This window comes from Diplotaxodon limnothrissa, linkage group LG7 (assembly GCF_057381915.1).
Source record: "Diplotaxodon limnothrissa isolate DT_005_m linkage group LG7, D_limnothrissa_male_GT1.1, whole genome shotgun sequence".
Classification (NCBI taxonomy): Eukaryota; Metazoa; Chordata; class Actinopteri; order Cichliformes; family Cichlidae; genus Diplotaxodon; species Diplotaxodon limnothrissa.
The window spans coordinates 53,354,592-53,377,951 of NC_140602.1; the positions used below are offsets into that span (position 1 = coordinate 53,354,592).

The following is a 23,360-nucleotide window of genomic DNA, read 5'->3' on the forward strand; positions in this document are numbered from 1 at the left end:
ATGAAATCTATGCGAGCCGAAAGCTTAGGCGTTACCCTGCTTTTAGTGCTCGATTCTTCCTTCTCTCTCTTTGGTTTGATTGATGTCAAATGGAGAGGAATGGATTTTCTTGCATGGTAAACACAGACACAGAAAGAGCTTTGGGTCTGAGAGCTTGAAACTTGAAAAATATTTTCCACTGCTGTGCTCGGGAGTACACTGCAAGTAGGATTTCCACTTGTTTTGGTTGTTTAGGATAGCTATATTTGTTTGACTTTTTCAAAGAAAGTACTACAGAAATGACCAACAACAGCCAAAAGCCAACAGTTTTGTTTCTTCCACTTCACTCTTTCATCAACAGAGCCCATAATGAAGCTGTAGCTTTTTCTTTCTTTCTTTTTTGTTGTTTGAAATTTAAATGAGACATTTTAATCACAATACAGACAGTAAGAAAAGCTTAGTGTTACATTATGGTCTTGTGAATTTTTCCATAGTTTTCAGCTTCAAACACGTGTGTGAGTGTGAGCATACTATATGTTGGGTCTCACAGACCTGTTTATATTGCAGTGTGTATGTATGTTGTCATATGGTCCTTGGAATCAGTGCTTTGTCAGTAAAGGGCTTTTGTATCTTTTAACAAAATATTAATATTCATTCATATTAAAAATTAATATTAACACTTTGAATATCCATCCATCCATTCGCTTATCCTTTTCAGGGTCGCGGGGGGCGCTGGAGCCTATCCCAGCTGTCATAGGGCGAGAGGCGGGGTACACCCTGGACAGGTCGCCAGTCTGTCGCAGGGCCAACACACAGAGACAGACAACCATTCGCACTCACATTCACTCACACATTCACACCTAGTGGCAATTTGGATTATCCGATTAACCTATCCCCACAAGCTGCATGTCTTTGGATGGTGGGAGGAAGCCGGAGTACCCGGAGGGAACCCACGCAAACATGGGGAGAACATGCAAACTCCACACAGAAGGACCCCGGCCTGATGGTGGAAATGAACTCAGGACCTTCTTGCTGTGCGGCAACAGTGCTAACCACCGTGCCACCCACTTTGAATATAAATTACAAAATGAAGTTTTGGAAGACTGCCTGTGCCCATACACCCATTCCACTTCACACCTCTTCCTGGTCTCTGTCATCCAGCCAATATTGCAATTTGTTTGGCTATAACTGATAGGATACGTGACATCTTCACTCTCCCGCAGTCTTCAAACTGTTCATCTGTAGATAGAATTTAGTGCTCGAATCATGTCTGAAGTAGAAGGTAAGACCCCTCTCTAAACCAATCCTTTCCTGTCCTTTCTCAGGTACCTGCCTGACCCAGACCATAGCGTAGCTGCTGAATGTGAATCCAGAGGCTCATCAGTTTAATCTGTGTTCATGCCCACATGTCTTTGAATTGTGAGACAATTCTTTTTTTGTTTGCTGTCTGTATAGGCATTGAAACTAGTAAAGAAGAAAATGAAAATGAAGAGATTTTTATTTATTTTTTGTGCATTTGTTTGTTTGTTTGTTGTGTCTCCTGCTAATTCACTATCAGATTGTTATGTCACTGCAAATGTGCAATCAATTAATGTGTTAAGTGATGTGTTTTATTTTTATTGTTATTAGGAAAGTCCACTGTCAGTTTTCACATCTGTCTTGAGCTGACAAAGTGTAGTATTTGGTAGTAATTGGCATGAATATTTTTGGTATTATGTGTAGTATTTCTAAAACAAATTTGTGGAACTATCAGTTTATTTTCCTCACTGCTTTTTGTGTTGTGTAACTGCTCTCAGTGGAATTCACTGTTTATTTACCTTTTTTTTTTGCCTGTCCCATTTGGATCTTTAGCCATCAGAATTGCTGTCTGAAGGCCAAGAAAGATGCCAAGCGGATTTACTTTACCAAGTGGATCATCATGGCCTTGCCATATTGGTGCATATGATTGACCTTTATTATAATTATGTATTTATTTGATTTTCGGTTGTTACAAACGGGCAGACATGACTGGGGGACAGGACAGGGAGAAAGAATCAAATAAAGAGAGGGAGAGAAAGAAAAATAGAGGGGAGAAGAGATGGTGAGAAAGGTGGGACGAAAAAAAAGAAAAACAAACAAAACACCTGGATCACCTGTATGGAAATAAAAAAAAGAGCAACATAATAAATACAACACCATCACAATAAACTAGCTAACAGTAGATACTAAATATTACATGCTATTGTGCATCACGCAAGATCAACAGCGCACAATGTTCTTTGAGGTAGCAGCCAAGAAAGGTGTAGTTTGTGTCTGTGAACACCTGTGTGTACACCTGTGTGGATCAGCATGCTTGTATTCAAAAGGTTTCTCCATGTAACAATCTGCTAGGGAGTGTGGGGAGCCATAGCCCCGTCCCCCAGGGCAAGAAGCAGGTATGGAGGAGATCCAGGTACCCCCGCCCCCAGAGGGGCAAACCGTACTCGGACCCAGGAGATGTAACCCTTCTCTCTGGGGTGGAGGAAAGCAGACCACCTTGTTGTCTGCAGTAGCAGGGAGGCCCCGCATCCCAGACCCCAATCTGACAGCCAGCACCTCCTCCCAGCCCCGACGGTTAACAGAACGGTGAAGACCCCAAACCTCCCTCTGCCTGCTTATATGTAGTGTTACTGCATGCTGTTCTAAAGTGCATTTAAAACCCAGGAGGGCATGGTGCTTCCTGCCAGAGAGCAGCACAGTTCCTCCCGAAAAAGCTGTAGCTTTAGATAGGTTCATGCTAAAAGACAAAGCTGTTCCATCTATAAAGGGAAATGTTAAAGAGTTGGAACTGCAAGCTGCAAGTAACATTTCACTGAAATCTTTGTACTTCATTAGACAAAATGGTTTTCTGTGAAGGGAATGCTTGTATTGTGTTCTTTATAATTCTTTGAAGTATTTAAATTAGTTTATGTTTTTTACAAGACTATTTTAGAAGTCTGAAATTGATTAATGGTTGCAAGTAACCTCCGGTGGATGAGATCTTCCTTGACTTCCTTAAGGCTTAACATGCTTTGGAGCTGAAAAGAAAAGGAACCAGAGGATAGATTCCAGCTTCAGGAACATCGCACTCCTCAGCCACTCCTCAGAACATCACATGCTGGAAAGTCTATGCCAGCGTACTGGAGATAAGAGTTCTTCCAATAGTCAAACTTTGGATCCAGGAAAAACAATGCGATTTTCATTCTGGTCCTGGAATGCTGGACCAGCTCATTATCCCTTTAAGAATATTCAAGGATTCGTGATAGCTTGCCAGCTAGTCTACATGTGATTTATGGACCTGGAGTATGTTCCTTTGGGTGTGGTTGTGATTCTTTGGGTTCACTGAGCAATAACCTCCAGTTTGCACTGGGAAATATGCAACTCCCCAGTGGCTGGGATGAGAATTAACATCTTCGAGTCCTGTTTTTCAGCTGGAAAAAAGTGGAGTGCTCACTTTGGGTTGTGAACAATTTGCTGCTACAGGTGTTGGAGGTTAGGCATAGCACCTGCAGTCATGGGGATGCTGTACAAGTCTGCTGTGATGAAGAGACAGCTAAGTGTGAAAGCAAAGCTGCCAGTTTACCAGTAAGTAGTGGTGCAACAATATCTCACGGTTCGGATCGGATCACGGTTTTAAGTCACGGATCGGATCAATTTTTGGATCAGCAAAAAAAGAAAAAATTTTAACATTTACCTATTAACTTATTTAAGTATTTTTTGCCTATTAAAGACATTCAACTCAAGACTCATTCCACGCAATTATATAAAAACAAATTAAGGGCAATATAGGGCAGTACAGGGCTTTGTATCTACCACTCCACTGTGATATAATGAGCTGTCATGGTCACGTAGCTTTCCGTTGACCTGGAGGTCCACCCATTTGTAGTTGGGCAACAGAAGATGCCTGGGACAGTTCAGCCACAACTTTAAACTTTTCCTGCTCATACATGCTGGATGTGCAACGGGATATCATAGCGTGGCTCAAGCACATTCATCATAGTTTAAACCCCTTGTTTTGCACAACGGAATACGGCCTCCCGTCTGCAGCTAAACACCCCAGTAGCTTTTGTAATAGCTTTAGCCCGGTCGGACTGGGCAGCAAAGGGCTGTTTAAATGCCGCAAACTCCTCTGCTCCTCCACTTGGACCACCAGCGCCGGCCATAACTATCACTTGACAGACTGACCACGCGCACCATACACAGACTTTTCTTTTTCTTCTTTTTCGAATCTTCGGATCACGTGCGTGCCAAACCGTGGAGTAGGATCGGTTCAGATTACGGATCAACTGTGATCCGTTGCACCACTACCAGTAAGTCTACACTCTGACCCTCATCAAAGCCAGTTTAGCTGGTTCTGCATTTTACTGGGATGCCCCCTGAAAGGCAAAGTTTTCCAAGTACATTCTACCAAGAGGAGGCCACAGGACAACCCAGAGCACACTGGAGAGTCTACATCTCTGGCTGACTTGCAAACACCTTGGAGGTTGTTAGATTCTAATATTATTTTATGCCATGTTATACCCCGAATTAAAGATTGTGAATTATTATGTAGTTTTAGTTTGCATTATTCTCCTGAATTAGAAGAAGCTGATAACTATTACATTAGTTAAACTGATTTGCATTACATTAAATTGCTGACTTGTTGTGAATGAATGATATTGTTTTATGATGCATTATATTGCTGAGTTATAAGAAATACTGTTCGCAGAAGGTTATTGTCTAATTTGTCTGAGTAGAAGAGAACAGAGTGTGCTGGAGTTTTCTGCCCCATTTCAGCAGGAGCAGATAAACAGGGAGCCAAGGTCGTAGCTCAGGCGCTGTGTGAGAGAGAGCATGTGAATGTTTAGGCTTTTTATGATAAGGTGGAGGCACCAGAGGCTATAAAAGTTTGAGCAATGCTCCACCATTTTGAGATTTTGAGGCTGTCTGCATCAGTGTCCATCTCCCACGCGTGTGTTCATTAAAATCATCGTTTGACTCAACCCGGCCGGACCAGTGTTGTTATTGTGGTTTTTTCTCTTGTCTCCATCCCCAATATTTTGAACCTTAACAAGGTCTAGGTGTCTCTGCTGACCCATACCCAGATAAGTGATGGATGGATGGATGGATGGATAAACGTGACTAATAGTGATGTGAAATTTACTTCATTGGTGAAGTTTCAAGTGGAAAGAAGTGGAGTCCCAGGATAAATGTATATAGGTGGAAGAAAGCATAAGAGGCTCCCTTCAAAAAGGAGTCAAGACAGTACAATATAAACGCATGTATGAGTGGAGATAAATGCTTTAAACTACTTCCACACAATTTCAAGATGGTTTCTTACTTCAGTTTATGAGATTTACTTCTACTGTTAAGTCATTATGGTGGCAGGCTTCAGTATCATGACTCAAGCCTTACTTTACAGCTTGTGAAAATATATATGTTTTTCCTGTTCTGGGATCATCACTTGCTCATATCCAAATACTGTGGAAATTGTAAATCATCTGATACTTATATATTGCTTTTCTACTCAATTTGAGCACTCAAACTGACTTCCATCACAAGTCTTTTTCATCCAATCGCACACATTCATACAGCACTTCTATTTTCTATTCAAACAGTATCAATATGTGGCAAAAAAAGGAAAAAAAGAAGGATGCATACCAGTATACCAGTCCTTCACATGAATGGAGGACTCAGGGATCAATCCAAGCACCTGAGCTACAGTGTTTAGGTTTCACTTAGGTTTACGTCTCTGATATTTATGTGACCATTTTCATATACTGTTTTTATTTGCTCCTTCAACAGACCAATTTTCTTCTTGGAAATCAATAATGTTTTTCATCCACTAGCTGTGTGTGGAAGCCTGTATCTAATTTCAAGCCTTGGTGTTGGCACGTGAGGCTGCAAAGGGACCACTACTGTCTGCATACACGCTCTACCTCCAGGCTATAGACACACCCTACACTCCATCCAGTGCTCTGCAAGCTGTCGCTATAATCCACTTAGCTCTCCTTTCCATGCTACGACCTGGTCATCCTTCCAGCCCGACCCCCCTTCTCTGCCTCCTTGAGCTTAATAGTGGAGTGACCTCCCTACTCCAGCCAGAACATCCGACTTTTACAAGTTTCTTCTATTAAAGAAATACCTCATATGCCCTCTCTTTCCACTCGATAAATTCTCAAGGCTTTTCTATTTTTGTGGACTAACGTCCCCTTTTTCCACAAGATTCTGCCTTACTTTATAGTTTTTAATTGTTTAACTCTTTGATTTCTTTCCAATGATTTTAGACCAAAATAACACTCATCTATAATTGACTGAGACAGGACTCTTCCAGACACTAAACCAAGGCACAATGTACATTTAAATTCCTTTAATTTTAAATATGTTTATATCGTCTATCCTGTAAAATAGTCAGATGTCTATTCATATTAATGTACAGAATTCACCTGCTTGCTGCTACTACTGCACATTCACCCAATGTATATACTATACATATATATATATATATATATATATATATATATATATATATATATATATATATATATATATATATATATATATATATAATGTTCTTCCTCTACAGCCCCCCCAATTTTTTTGCACATGTCGAGGAGCGTGTCAGGCTACATTTCACTGTGTGTTATACTTGTATAACTATGCATGTGACAAATAAAGAACCTTGAACCTTGAACCTTTTGACCCCAATAGAATTACTATCAGTATCACTTTTGTGAATTTTGGATGCATTTTCTCTGCTCCACATATTACATGTCACTGCAGGTAAGACCATCTGCTATATGTATAAAATGTAAAAATGGAAACGCAACGTGTGCCAGATCTACATGACAGCCAGCGCATGAGGTAGCTGGCTCATCACCGCGTTCATATCCTGACACTCTGCTGGGACGGTGACAGCAAAGTCAACGTGGGTGAGCTGTAATCGGTACTGAATAGGATATACTCTTGTGACTCAGGCGACAGGGAGATGCACAGATTCAAAGCAAAACAAACATATCAACATACAAGCTAAGACTTTGATATTTTCTAGAGGGACAAAAAACTAGAACACATTCAAACACTCAAAAATTATGAAACCTCTCAGTGTGGTCTTGTACCTGATGGTGAAAGAGTGCCGTGGTGTGAGGCCAGGGTGACAACCAAGCACTGGTTGGGATGAAAGGTCAGCAGACAGAGTGATTCCAGAGCCCTCGAGGACCAGGGCGATGTGGTCGGGCAGCAGCTCGGGGGTCTCAGAGGCAAAGGTGATGAAGAGAAGCTGGCCATAGCTGTAGACTTTGTGACCCAGGAATTTCACTAGAGTGGTAAGGGCAGATGTTAGAAAGATGCATGGATGGAGTTTTATTACTGGAGTCTGAGTCAGCTCTGTGCCATCAATGTAGTAAATATAGAGCTAAACTTCTGTGTATAAGCATGGTGTTTTTGGAAGTAGGATTAATTGTTTTTGTGCTTTTCAAAGAATCTGCCAGTTCCTTTCACTTTGAGTTGATGTGTGTGTTCATGAGGGCAGTGGAGTACAAGCTTTTTGAGATCACGTGGAGCACTGCAGGAATCTGCGTGTAATTACCCACCCTCTAGGCTTTGGCTCCTCATATAACAGGACTTCAAAGCTACCACAAGATACCCCCCACTACCGCTACCACCCAAAACTGGCCAAAAGAACATCACACAAGAGTTATACGCTTCTGATGTATAAAAATAGGCAAAAATCTTCCACTTCCTCATTATGCAGATTTGAAAAATGTAAAAAGCCCAAGCCATTGTATAGATCCTGTACAGTTTTGCTCTAAAAATGCACAAATTATAACAATTTCTATTTAAAGAAAAAATAAAAAAACAGAAATAAAGCAAGCTGCCGTTCTCTACAATACCTGGATGAGTGAGTGGGCAAAACTGACAGGTTGCACGCTTGATTGCCATCTTGTTTTTGAGCGTAATGGTGTGTGAAGTACATCCTGAACTCTTTTGGAGGTTGAGAGGGCTGTGGACTTGAAAGAATCGTTTTGCTTGCGAGGGGCCTCTGGCGTCACTCAGAACAATTCACCTGTCTTATCATCTAATATCTGCTCAACCAGGAGCTGGCTTTTATTATCTGGGCTGTGCCCTTACATGTGCAGCTTGCCCTCGCTGTGACGTCCACAAGCGTGTTAATCGATGGTTTTTACTTGACCTCTCTCTCACCTGCCTTTTTGCACTGTGACTTGAAGTGTTGCTTTTCACCAGTGCTGCTCGCAATTACCTGACGATTTGTTAAAGTGCCTTGGTTAAGTACTGTTATACACTATTGCTTTAATAAAATGAAGCTTAATTATTATTTCGATTTGGTCTGGACCGTGTTTCTTCTTTTATCACAGTATGCAAATTATCATCAAGTAAATGATGTTTAATAAATGTATAACACAACAGATTCTTATATAGGTAGTCATGCTGTAGCTTCAGCAACTTTTCCAGTGAGACTTTTGTAACTCTAATGTAAGGATTATTTTTTTTCCAACATGAAGTGACAGACTATTATGTCTAATAAGCTGCAAGCTTTCACACATGTTTAACTCCTCTCTGGAGGGGAGAGGGAGGGGAAACAGGAGGACAAAGGAGGGAACAACTAAGCTGTAGTGCCTCTTCACCTCACTGTGCAATACCTTTTGTGCAATACTTTTGTAAATAGTCAACGGTGCAATAGACTCAATACTTGAAATGTGCAATTCACTTGTATTTTTATTTTTATTCCTATTTATTCTATTTATCCCCTTCGTATATTTTATTTATATTGTCTCTGTATTTATATATATGTGTGTGTGTATAACTCTGTAACTTCTGTCGGTGCTGTGCTTTTTTGGAAATCGAATTTCCCAGAGGAACCCACCCGAGGGATTAATAAAGTTCTATCTTATCTTATCTTATCTTACATAAGAAACCAAGCTCAAAAACCAAGCCAATGCATCACACTTCCATCACAGTTGCTAACATTTTTTTTTCTTTTTTGCAACAATGCATGAACGAGGGATCGGCACTGTGTTATTGATATGTATTAATCCCTATCAGTAGGATTAGTATTTGTGGGAAATGAAAAACAGGCAGTAATAAAAGGGAGAAGGCTTCAATTACACGACCAATCAATAGCACTCGTCTAAGTCTAATAAGGCATCATTCATGTAAACACAAGATCAAAATCAATTGAAACAGGCACAGCGAATCAGAACAAGGATAAGTGGTTTCACAAGCAGCTGCTGAGGACGAAACATTTACTCATTTTGAAATGAGCTGTCGCAGGTCTTAGTGTAATTTCAGAATCAATCGATGTTCCTAACTGTTAAAAAAACAGGTCAAGGTCAAGAAGGAAAAGAGGCTAAGCTAACTCATTGACCAATTAAAGACTAATTCCTTCATAGAGCACCTTCTAAACATCTAAACCATTAGAAAAAATGACCAATATTGCAAGGCCAAGATGTTTAGACCCAAAGACTGAAACACCTCCACATGATGCGGTGATGCAAGGTAAATAATTCAAGTCTGCATTTCACAGCAGTTGATAAACACAATTCTGTTTAAAGCTTTAACACTGATTTATGGATCACATGGGGCAACAGCTAGTTTTATTAGCATTAGTTTGCTGCAGGCTAAAATGCTCCAGCTTTCATTTGGCAGATCATAAGACAACAAATGACTCCAAATTCAGGACTGTCCATGTGGACTGGAGGTTTGGCAGCAATAAAAATATAGATAGTCAAGCAAGATGTGTAGCTGTCTGGCTTGTCATAATGTGCTCTATATAATGGTGTTGCATTTACTTGGTCAAAACTTCTCTACTGGTATAAATTAATATAGTTTTCTTTTCTAAATTTATTTTATTAAAGATGTAAACACAAAAGATTTTAGTAGAAAACACAAAGGTTATAAAAGAAAGAAAGAAATGATCATCTACTAATACACAAATAATGTATCCTAAGACATGCGGCCAAAAAAAGGGAAACATTATTTTGTGTATTTATTTGTATATGTTCAGATGTACAGTCAGTAATTTCTTACCTTTCTATAGGCTTCATGTTTTCAGCTATATTTCTAGTAAACGTTTGCTCATTTATATTTTTAATTAAATACATTTTTAAAAAAACCTTCTACAGATTAAATCAGCATGGACGTGGGGGTGTTAGGACTAAATATATATATTTAGTTTCACATAAATCTGTAACAAAGCATTGTTTAATAGACAGAGCATGTTTATGCATTCAGTGTTGCTCATGCTATGCGGGCACCAACGTTCAAAGTTACAATTTCCCTATAGCTTATATTTTTTCTCATACAGGGTGACATTTTCTACTATCTGAGCTGTTAGTAAAACTAAACAGAAAAAATGATCACAGCATAAACTACATTTTTCAAAACTTGTTTTACTGTTTTAACAATTGCTTTGGCACTTTTTGTCTGACCACTTTTGTTAACCAGTGATGGGTTGTACCTCACCAAAAGCCTCTAATTCATGTGTCAAAATTAAGCTTTTATTTCGTGGAATAAATGGTGGCAATTACCAAAATGACAAGTTTTTTGACATTGTGTAAGCCAGGGTGGGTGACTTTTTTTTTTTAGATTAACAATTTGACTAAATGAGAGTGGACTTATTTGTGTCTCTAACGCTGTAGTCCTATTAGTTTTCTACCAAAGAACATTCTGCTATTGTACATCACTGTAAGGGAAAGGGTAAAAGAAAAAAAGGGAGACAGTTACTCAAGGACTCTCAGTAAAAACAAATGACGTTGTTGTGTCAAAGTTGTGTCAGTTGTATACAGTTTGAACATTCTTGGTCATGTATATCCTCTTAGTCAAAATTAATTGTGTTTCTACAAATGAATTAATTAATGTTTTTACCCTCTAAAACATCTGATCATTATTTCATTGTGTGAGTCATCACTTGCATAATAATTAATCTGTCAAAATCTGAGGTAATTGTAAAACATGCTTATAGAAAATAATGGTAACAGAGCTCTGACAATTTCTAAACATGGAGCAGACAAATTTGTCTATTATAGATTTTAGTTGTAACGCCTGTTCATAGAGGAGAGAGAAGTGTAACAATTGGATGGGACGGATGTCCCATTCACACCATTTTGACCCTTTTGCAGTGCAAAGGAGAGCATTGGGTGTGGGGTTGATGATAATCTATGGCCAAACTGAGTGGTAAGATTTCCTGTCATTCCTCACACTGTTTTGTTCTAACAGCAGTTTTATTTTTAGCTGCGACCATGACTGATGTTTTACAAATCTTTGACTTAGCTTCATGTGTTCTTGAACAATACCTATGGATGCATTTCAATAAAATGGAACTTTATGTATTATCTCTGCCATCTTCTCTTTGAGATGAAATAGATGAACTCTTTTATAAGGTTCTGCCTCGACTGTCAGTCTCTCAAACACTACACTCAAAAAAATGAATGAGGTGGATTGTTCAGTGTATATTAATTATTTATTTTCATTTTACTTAAAATATATGTTTTTGTTAAGTTAACATATGTTTTTCTAATCAAGTCTACGTAATTGTGTCTATTATTCAACGTACATAATACTAATGTGTTACTTGATCGCATAACATTTAAGTTAAGTCAATTAGGATCGATATACCTTGTATATCCACAAGGTGGCAGTAATGCAAAAACAGTTGTAATGAAACCGCGCAGAACAAGAAGGTTTCACGGCTTGTGCCTGCTCATGCGGAAGACTTCAAATTTAACTGAAAAAGGCTGTTTTGGCGCCAAGCTGCTGTTTCTTTGAGAGGTAAGACCACTTTTTTCTTTGACTATGTTGTGTAGTATCTATATGTCCAGCATGGTTATATTTTGCGTTTGTCTTACAAGACATGTTATATCGTTTGCGTGCGCTTGTTTTACATTAGTTTTACTGGGTCCTGGACATGCTTATTTTGTGGACTGTGTAAGAAACATTTTTATTGTTTTTTGTTTTATTAAGGGATTAGCTACAGGGGTTCATGGGGTTATTCTTTCAAGGGGTTATTTTTCCATTTGCTTTCTTGGGATTCCTTTTCTGTAATCCGAGAGTCGGAAATATCGAATAGGATAGTAAGGATAGCATAAAGTGACATTTAAAATCCAAAAAGTCAAGGGCGAAAGCCACTGTGACACCATTGTTCTGCTCTATCAGTAATCTGTATTATGTAAAAATGGTCTGTAAATACAGCATGTTTCCTAGCGGAGTTATACATATCAATGTAGTTATAAATTACAGTTTGTGAAAGTACACACTTAATTTTTTTAATAAAATTATTTAAGACATATGAGTGGACAGACAATGGAGGTCGACAGACCTGGTGATAATTGCTTCTATAGAAAGTTATCACATGGCAGTGTCAATCTCTTGCTTTTCTTCTGAGTAGTATTTTATTTAGTTGTAATTCAAACAATAATTTGCTTCTTGAAATTAAGGAATTAATTTTTTTTTTCTTTATAAATCTCAGATCCTGCCTTTACCTGCTCCCTCCTATACTGATGTGGTGTATGTGGTATTGCTGAGCTTGTATGTGGTATGTGAACTGTTATACTTTTAAAAACAAAACTGTTTTATAAGTTAAGTTTTCTTTTGTGACCCATCCCATGCCCCTGTTATTTCTTCTCCACATCTGAACCATGGTAAAGGTTGCAGTTCAAGGGCCTGAGGCATGAAATTCTTTTCAGATCAGCTGTGATCAATATTTTTTGGAACTTGATAAATAACAATAAAAGCTGTAATGGCTCCATTAGCATTTTGTGTAAATGTTTGTGTTAAAATTATAGCTTTAATGAGGTCTTACTACATTAGTTTTAGTTTGTATATGTGTACATATAGTATGTATATTTACAGTACAGTATGTTGTGTTTGTTGACATATTTTCAGGTGGAAGCAGAATATGTGAGGATTACTACTGCATGTTCCAAGGCTTTTTACACAACTTGACCAATACACTGACCAGCTCATAAAAGTCTTCAAGAAAAAAGGAGGCGTTGCAGGGAAGAAAATTAGACAAACTTTGGCCCCAGCCACACAGGTGCGTTATTCTGTTGGTAGCAAAATATTATGGCTAATAAGATCATTTTCAAATTTAAACAGCTGGTGTATGGTAGCTGCACAGTGCACTTACATTTATATTAAGCAAGACAAAGTTTGGTACTCAAAACGTTGGAAAATTTAAATTACCTAAACATATGTAAAATCTGATCCCTTGATTTAGGTTAAACCAGAAGTGAATGTTTTTATGTTATGTTTTGAATGCAAAAAAGATGATGTATTAGTTTGTCTTTACCTCCATTATGGACATATATAATGTGGTGGAAACCCTGCCCAACAGGTTAACTATTCATGTCCATGTGATGATTAGTTGGTCTTGTGTACATGTCTATCTGTGCAGTGGCTATGTCATTCATTTTGCGTATAATGTGAGTTTCTGTCATCCTAAAGTATATCTGTTTTCTCTTCCTGTATCTCTGCCACTCTCTACAGAAGGAAACCATTGAAAAGGGGAGGGAGTGTGTCCTCAGGGCACTACCTTTTTACCTGAATGAAGACCCAAGCATCCTCTTCAAAGAATAATTGGTTGGTAATTTTAGTTTAGTTTTTTATCTGTATTAAACCAAATTTTGAATAACTAATGTTGTTGCATGTTGTAATGTTGTTGTTGTTGTAATTTGCATGGAACCTGTTTAAATGTTTTGGGAAATCTTCTTGTATACCCAAACTATTTATATTTATCGTTGAATCTGTAGTCTAAAATAGTGGCGCACTGGGGTGCATGTTCCTAATATTGTGTTTACGTCATTAAAGGGTAGCTTTGGCCCTTTTTCTTTCTTTTTTTAAAACTGGATGCCATTTTTCTATGTTTTTGTGTCTAAGCTACAGCTGTTCAGAGGGAGCTGGAACAAATTACCCTTGCTATCTTTACCATCGAAAGAGCTGATGCCAGCACTCCTCCAGCCGATGTGGGTATAACCATCTAGTGTGTCCTGCATGACCTGGAAGACCTGGCCTCTGCATGTGCACTCTTAATGGGTGGGATATATGCACTGAATCTCAGTTAACCTCAAGACTGAAAGCTAAGAGACAATCAAAAGTATTGAGATTTAAAGGATTTAATTGAGAGATGATACTGCACCAGAAATGTTGAAGGGTGGTGTGTATATTAGCGTTCAAGGCATATTGTTATGAGGTGGAAATATGTTCATATTCAGTTTGTGTTACATTGTGTGCATTGTAAAGGTAATTGCAATACATACTAAAAATAAGGGTAAGTTAGGAGGTTGATCTGATATCCTCGTGTTGGTGTTGTTCCCAGATCATCATACTAAATGTTGTTCCAGGATCAACATTGCAAGTGACCAATCAGAATGTTGTGACGTCATACTTTTGCGACTTCGGGAAAAACTGGCGTAAAACAAAAAACTGTACTTAAGCTGCGTGAAACCGCCTCTGTCCGCCGATCAACTGACCCTAACCCTAACCGTAACCCTTTAATAAACAGTAAGCAGAATTGATATTGTCCTTGCAACATTGGAATTTCATAAATGCACGAATGGCTTGGAATAGAATAACGTCACAACAATGTGATTGGTCACTTGCAATGTTGAACCTGGAACAACATTTTCATGATGGTCTGGGAACAACACCAACACGAGGATATCAGATCATCCAAGTTGGGAATGCAGGATGAATGTATATTTTGTGGACTTTTAAAGACGAACAATTGTTTCCATGTTAAAATGTTTACAGCTGAAGTTTTTTGCCCAAACACTGGTAAAATAAATGTTGACAGTGGCAAGTGTTAAATGGTTACTGCTGTGCTGTTGCAAAAAAACTGAACGCTGACAAGCTGTTTTATTGTTAGACCATAATGTTGGCATGTTTTGTTAAAGTTTTATTTGGGATGGTGATGTAATTTTCTTTGATTGCTAATATCAGTGGACTATTTATTATTATTGTTGTTGTTGTTGTTGTTGTTGTTGTTGTTGTTGTTACATAATTTTTTTTTTTTTAAATTGTGGCTGTTGAGGTGGACACTTCACTTTGCATTGTTAAAGGAAAGCACTTCATTGGCATTGTGTTACTGGACTGACCCTAAGCAATCATTGCAAATAGCAACTTTGCTATCCATTTTAGACACTAAAAGAAAAAAACACTCACAGACCTTACTAGCATCACATGTGCATAACTCAAGTGTCATCTTATCAATGTGTTATGTGATCTTCAATGCGTTTTTTTTCTCTTCTATTTCTGGTAGATACAGACATTTAATTTAAAGTCTTGATGTTGCATCTGTCTACATACTGTTAATTACTAACCCTAATGAGCTGTTGTGTTTTATTTTGGACTGGGTTTACACAAATGCTCACTGAATGTGTTGGCAATAAAATAAATTTTAAAAAATAAGTTGGATGTACTTAATTCATTTGTGTGGAACCTGTTGACAAAATAGATTTATGTAAAACTAATTAATAAAGCACAAGGTGGCTGAAAATATAATATTTGAATTAATCTAACTTAAATTTAACATTTTACTGCCACAAATAAGAAATGTGTTGAAGTAACTAATCTAAACTATCTAACCTGAAAATATATCATCTATGTTCATACAACATAACTTGATTTAGTTAGTCTTAAATATGTCTTGTTAATCTTAAGTAGTTTTTTTAAATTAGATGAACTAAAGATTTTTGCTTTAAACTAACATAATTCAATTTCGTGGAACCTGTTGACAAAATAATTTTAATTAAAGTCAACGTTTCATTTTTTTGAGTGTACACAACAAGGACTCAAAAATGTATCACCACCAGCACCAGATCATTGTTGCACTGTAAAAACAGTCCAGGTAGAGCTAATTTATTTTGGAATCAGACAAGTGTTTATTACCAACATTTGGGTAGTGATGCACTGTAATGAGTAATGTAAGAAACTTGTGCTCACCGAACTATTACTTTTGAAATGATTAATAGGAAATACATACTGAACATCCCGTGCATAACTGTGGGTAATGAGCCCAGTAATACTATTGTGTGACTAAGCTAATATTCTCTCCTAAAGTGCTCCCTTATGGTGGTGAGGGCTTCGTTTTCAGATGTAGCTTGTTGGCTATTATTCTGCTGGGGGTTTGATTTACGTCATGTGGTTCCCGGGAGTTCTCTCTCTGTCTGTAAGGAACTGAGGAACCAAGGGATAATTACTCACAATCCTAATAGACCATCGAAGAATAGCCCCACTTGCAGGCCAATCTCCAAAGTAATGAATCACTATAGAAAAAACAATGAAAGGATTATTCATGCGTAAGTGTGATTTGCAGTCTGTGTATTTCCAAGGATTTATATTCATTCATCATCTCACATGAGAAATTTGGGAGGATTTAAAAATGTAACAAATAAGTAAATAGTGCAGCGTGCTGTATTCATGTGCAACTTGCTTTTCTACTTCATGAAAAATTGATTACTCAATCAACTTCAGTCCCAAATAAATCAGCAAGTTACCACTAAAAATAGGTAACAAAGTAAAAAGTTACTTCAGAAAATGGGATAAAAACAAACATACATACATTTATTTAAAAAAAAAAAAGTCTTCCTTCCTCTTTGAAGTTTTAACTCAGCAAAGACTCTTGTAATGTATATATGGGCTTAGTACCTAAATTCACATTATATAGAAAGAAAGAAAGAAAGAAAATGGGACATGTAATTTCCAAAACATAAAATAAGGATTGTAAAGTAATCAGGTTTTGGATTTGCCATCAAAAATAACTGGGTGATGTTGTGCTATTCTGTACAGTTCATGATACAAAACATTACTGTATATACAAAAATAGATTTTACCCACTAGTTAGTGAAATCCAGTTTTAAAGCTTTAATTTAGCATTTTAGCTGCTGATATTTTGGAATGCTTTCAACGAACAAGTTATTAAGTAAAATAACAATTTTAAGGCATAAGAAACTCAAGCAAGTTCAATTTTGTGTTCTGCAGCATAGGAGACCTTTTAGCTGCTCCCACAGAGACCATTAAGTCACCACATGGTTCCACCTACTGTTCGCATTTCATCCTTGTCATTCTCTCATAAAAATGTCAGTAAAGTTGTGATTGCAGTATTTCAGCATCTAGCAAGCTCTACTTATGAAGAGCTTGGAAAACAAATTAAATGATAGTAATTTTACATTCTTCAAAGGTCAGAAAGAGAAGGCTAATGGATGGATTATGTTGCACTGGTACACAACAGACTGTTACATCCATGGTCACTGCTCAGTTTGGTACATATAAAAGTGAGAGATGCCATTCGAAGAATTAAAAACTTATTTTATGGGAACGATCAGCAAATTGAAGAAATTTCTATCAGATTACACCAGATACTCTATACATATAGAGTTCATCATGTCTCACTGACCATTAAAACTAAAGCTAATGTAGAGTATTTTTCTAAAAAACTGCCAAGGTTTCCAGTTATGCTAGGAATTTCTTCTAGAAAAACTTTGGTATTATATCTTTAGTAAAACTTGCCAAATTCCACCTTTATATTAGTTTTACATTGCCTGGAGTTCGGAAAGCAGCCTAGATGTCTCATGTAACATCTGCCTGTATTGTAGAATGTATTTGGTTAAAAGACCAGAAAACCTCAAGGTGGCATCAGTACAGGTCAGCTGACAACAGCTGGTTTTCAAAGAATAAAAAATATAAATATACAGTCCACCACATAAATTATTAGTCTTTTATACCTCTTCCCAAATCCGACATTCATCCTTGTGCTAAGTTATTAGCAAAAGCCAGCTTGATTAGCATGCTGCATAGTATATATTATAGTATTTTTTATATCACAGAAACAGATGGTTAGTGCAATGCAATGTAAAATGAAATATTATTATTTAACTCACTAAAACCGGGTAAAAGATTTCTTGGATGGGTTGCTAGTATAACTAACCATATGGCTAGTTATAAAATTTTCTGGATAAGTGATAAATAGAAAAATAAATAATAGAGGTCCAATTTAGTGGCCTAATAACAGCTAGTATCCCACTATGCACCCACCTGACACTCAGCAGCAAATCTCTAATATATTTATTAGTGATTTTCATACCTTTAAGTCTTCTATAGCAGTGATTATAGAAATCACAGAAGTTCCCAACTGATAGAGGTGACCTCGAAGTATCCAAATACTAAGTAAACGAAGCTTCAATGCTTCTTTTACTGCTTCCTTTAGCAGAGGAGACCTGGGACCATGCTTTATTAAAAGGGAGGAGAAAAGGCAGTTCCATAATTCATAACAAAGGACCACCTGATAATTCATGAAAACAATCAACATAATAAACAAAGTGTATGTAAATGTTAACTGTAACTACCTTTTCCATTTCATGCCATTACCTGCAGATATATTTTGAGGTTTTAACAACTGCCTCTTAACCTCCCAGCAGAAGATTATGAGCTCTATTAAGTGATTAAAGTGTGTTTAAGGTTCTGTATAATCAGTTTGCATGAATGTCCTTTGCTGTACTGCAGCCTTTAGGATTATCATAATTTCGTTTTTATTTGAGGTCAGCTGCGATAAGTGATGGATAGAGAGAATTTTAATGCAGTCACAGAAATCCTAAACAGGGCGGTGAAAAAGAGTTACACTGGATAACAGCAGGTAAATATTAGAAAATAAGATGTATTGAATGTTATAGGCTATTGGACAGACTTACTAATCAGAGGAAATTACTGTGAGACGAGTGAAGGTCGTTCACATTCTCAGTGCACCTCTCTTCTGTTTTGCTAATTTTTACCAGTTCTACTCACCTTTCCTTCACCTCAATGTTGTTTTCATCGAGGTTGAGGAAAAGAGGTTAGGAAAAAGAAAAGGAGGGACTTTTCAAGCACCCACACTTTACTTATGGACACATGATATTAGTTAACAGATTGTAGACGATAGACCTGCCCTTAAGTTATTTTTTTTTTAAATAAAACAGCTTCATGATCATGTTATTTTTTCAACATTTGCTCATAAGAATTAATGTACTGATAAGTGTATTAGCCTCTTTTTTTGTTTAAAGCAAAAAAGAGGGTGAATGAACCTCAAAGTCTCTTACACTAATGACTCACTCTAAATTAAAATAACTTATATCTTGCTTGTTTTACTTTCAGATATAATGAGGTGTAAAAACAAGTAGATTTAATTTGGTTTGTGTCAGAAAAACCAGGTGAATTCAGGAAAAAAACCGTTTCAGGGCATGGGGCCTTCCACATTAAACATGCAAAATATGCTCTCTTAACTCATTGGTTTTCAAGGTGCAATTTTCATAACCTCTGAAGAGATGCCAGGTTGGAGTGAGACTCCCAGTGCGCCTTTTGTTAAGTTGAACCACTGACTGTCTATGAGCTGTTGGTGGCTTTGTAGAGACAAAACAATAGTACCATCAAATTTCTCATCCAAATCTTGGCAAGAAAATGATTAAATGCATTTCCTAAAATGTCAAAAAGTACGGCAAAAAAATACCAAGCATTCACTGAGCTTCTCCAATTGGTTGGTGTTCTCTGTTTATCATTGTGCAGCAAATATCACTGTGTTTCGGACAAGATATTTTAAGATGTCATCTTGGACTCTGGAAGCTGAAGGACAAAACGATCAACAGTGAAATATATCAACAGAGAAATTGCTAATAAAAATAATAGCTGCAGCCCTGGGTCATTGCAAATAAATGATGCGTGCATTTGAATGAACAACAACAAAAGCAGCAAAAAGAAACCAGAGCTGCAGTTTGAGCCACTTGATCTCCATTTTGTTTCTATGAGTCTGTCAGAATGATCTGAAGTCCGCTCACTGTGCCACCTTTGACACTGTGCCAGAAACACATAAAGCTGCCATCACAACAAGTGATAGATGCCCGTATAACTTTTGGGGAATGGAGAAGCAGTTCCCAATCAATCAGAGGGTTTAGACTTTGCTCCAACCAAATTAAATCAGCTCCATTTCAATTAAATCACTGCTGCCTCACACAAACCGGAGTCCCACTGAGGCTCTAACATCGACCACCATGCAGGCAATCTGACGGCAAAGGCTGGATGGACAAACCTTAAACTTTTAAACAGGTTCAATACTCTCAGGACTCTAAAAGTCTGACACTAAACTGCACCGCCTGCAGGCGCTCTATGGTCCCATGGTAGCTGCAATAGAAACGTGATTCCAGGAAAGGAAGGAAGATTTTATTCATAACCAAGCTGACTGATAAAGCAAAACACATCACAGAAAGTAAGCACATGCAGACTAGTGTACTACACATGAAATACAGAAGCACAAAGAGCAATTGTATATAAGAGAAATATACTAGGGCAGCGGTCCCCAACCCCTGGGCCACGGACCGATAGTCGTTTGATACCGGGCAGCGAGACCCATATGGAAAAGATATATATAAATCTTATAAAGTTTGTATCTGTCTTGTGTGAAACTTGTATGAAAAGCATACAAGAGTGAAAACAGATATAAGATCCCTTGAAAAATTATATAAATGAAACTTGTATGTTTTGGATGCTTACTAAAACAATATATGAAAGTAATGAGAAAGTGGCCACTTTCCAGAGTAAATCATATAAGTTTTTACTATTTCTTTTCCATATGGGGAGTTAAGTCTCGGATGTGAAATATATGGTTATCGCTATTTTTTTAAATCTATCATTAACTTGGTTTCCCTGGGTCTTTTCTCGTGTGTTATGAATACATTTTCCTTTTTTTTTTTGTACCGGTACTGGTTTTATTTTGTTGTATTTATCTGCGAGACCTTAAAGACCAGTCCGTGAAAATATTGTTGGTCATAAACTGGTCCGTGGCGCAAAAAAAGATTGGGGACTGCTGTACTAGGGGACTGTGGCTCAGGTGGCAGAGAGAGGTTTTGCAGTTTGGTTCTTGGTCTGCTATGTGGACCCACAAAATCCCCACTTTGAAAAAACATTGACTGGTCTGCTAACTTTTTGGGGGGTTTCTATTGTATCAAGTGTATACCTCTCCTCAAAGTTTCTATTATGTCTTTTGGTCATTGTTAAAAAAAATTTAGATATGCTTTTAAATGGCTAATAAAAAAATTACATGTGATCAAATGGCACTGTATGGTTTCAAGATTTCATTCCTGCTATCCACATTGAGATATTTAACAACATGCAACCAAAGATGGCTTCCAGAACCAAAGTCCCATGCCTAGAGATGATGTATATTCTAGAGATGGACCGATCCGATATTACGTATCAGTATCGGTCCGATACTGACGTAAATTACTGGATCGGATTTCGGAGAGAAATAAAAAATGTAATCTGATCCATTAAATATCAAAAAAGCACCTCACAAAACTTGCAACACGGCGTAACTCGGCTCATAACAGTAGCATGTTGGAGCAGTATGCAGCACGTGATAGAGCGGCTGTGTGTATTTGTAGCGTAGCTACCAAACCAGCATTTCATCTCCAGGAAGTTATCCCAGAGAGAAGTAAAGCAAGTGTGTAAGTTCATCTCTGAATGTTTGTAAAGCATTCCCACGTTAAACTTAACAACCGATATATGGAGAGACGGCCTCTTCTCTCTCCCTCCCTCTCCTGCTGCTACTTCAATAGTGAAACTGATCAATGATCAGCTGATCGGCTTTTCTGTCGTGAGTCCGTCTCTCTTGTTTGTTTTTGGCCCACTTTGCACCAGAAAGAGGAAACCAGCGGCTGAACAACAGCAGCACGTTTAACCTTGATAAGCTGTTGTTAGAATTTATTTAATATTACTTTCTACACCAGGATCTTTTTCTACGCAGCTGACGGCTGGTAACTGTGCAGGGGCGGATCTAGCAAAGTTTAGCCAGGGGGGCCGATGGGGCATGAACTGGGAAAAGGGGGCACAAAGACATACTTTTCTTTCTTATTCTCATTTAAAATGTCTAGCTTTTAATAAATAATTATCTGAATCTTACACCCAAAGTCTTAATCTGATGTAAAATGTATAGAAGTCCATTACTTATATAGTAACTGTTAAGTCTAATATACCGTAGTAAGCTATAGTACTTTTTCTTTTGGGAAGGTACCATCTGTGCAGTCTGCAATTCTGTAGAAGAAAGATGTTGAATCTATTTAATTATTTTTGAAAAATAATTTATTTCTGTGCATTTTTTTTCACACTGCATCAAACTAAAGTTGATTACGTCGATTAAGCATCATGAGGTGGAGGGTGGGGGGTGGTTCCCTATTTTTTTATTTTGCTGGGAGTTTGCAACCCTATTAGTTAGGTTGCTTAATATTTCCGCTAAGTACTCTTTAAAATACCAAAATAGGGAGGATGGTGCAGGTTTAAGTTTATTAGATTGATCAGTATTGCTGAACTATGAAATATTTTGGGTGCAGTGTATTTTTTTACACACAGGTATAACAGAATAGCTTTAGTGTTGTTTATTTAAACTTGAATATGAACTTATACAAAATGCAGCAAGATATTTAAAAAAAAGTTTTATTGATTAAAAAACATTATATCGGATTCATATCGGTATCGGCAGATATCCAAATTTATGATATCTGTATCGGACATAAAAAAGTGGTATCGTGCCATCTCTAGTATATTCATATGCAGATGTCCGTGTGTAATTAATGGCAGCTCTGCTGCCATTAGTGTGCGTGTGAGTAAATGCAAAACACATGCAATACGCTTTGTAAAAGTGATGAAGTTTAAAGATGCTATAAAGGCTAAGAGCAGACTATTTTTTGTTTTACAGTTTTTAAGAATTACAGCTGCTTCATATACTTCAGAGAAGAGGACACAGTGGAGTGTGAAGCAGCGTGAACCTGTGATCTACTCAGATTACTTGTGTTAGCTCTGAGGGCTCTTGTGAAACCCACACAGAACTTTTCTAAGAGGAATTCTGACATGCTGTTCTTTTATTAGAGTGTTTACACCAAAAGTATAACTGCAGGGCAGTGTGTTTGTGTGGGCAGAACATTACAGGTACACTGCAAGTGAGAAGATCCAGGAAGTCCACAGTGAATGATATATGAGGTTTATGGGGAAAGCTTTGGAAAGTTATCAATGGTGTGTTAACACCAATAAGAAGAGACTCACATGTAATAATATTTTTGCCAAGATCAACCTCCAATTTTAAAGTGATTCCAACACCAAGTGCCAAAAACTGCAGTTGCTCAAATGGCCACTTGAGGCCGGCTGCAAAAGTGATTCAATTCCTGGCAGAAATACAGCAGAAATAAACACGTTTACAGCCTGGTATAAAAAAACAGCTTGGGTCTTTATAGCTCTTTCCCTCCTTCATGACTGCACGGGGAAGTGACTTTCTAAAGAAATTATCCATTTAAGGCATAAAGTTAGGAAAGGTAACCAGTCTGAGTGACAGATGGCTGTCATTTTGTGTAAGGAGCTGGCTGGTTAGTTTTCCCAGC

General features: G+C 37.6%; 1 protein-coding gene across 1 annotated transcript in view; it reads right to left on the reverse strand.

The window, feature by feature from the left end:
- Positions 1-6,796: 6,796 nt before the first annotated feature.
- LOC146629224 (laminin subunit gamma-1-like) overlaps positions 6,797-23,360 on the reverse strand; it is an 83,911-nt gene continuing 67,347 nt past the window's right edge. Inside the window, exons 10-11 of the mRNA XM_085357121.1 lie at positions 7,074-7,272; positions 6,797-6,920 (exon numbers count right to left, since the gene is read on the reverse strand). Of these exons, the coding sequence (XP_085213247.1) occupies positions 6,797-6,920; positions 7,074-7,272 (323 nt within the window). The remainder of the gene's footprint in view (positions 6,921-7,073; positions 7,273-23,360) is intronic.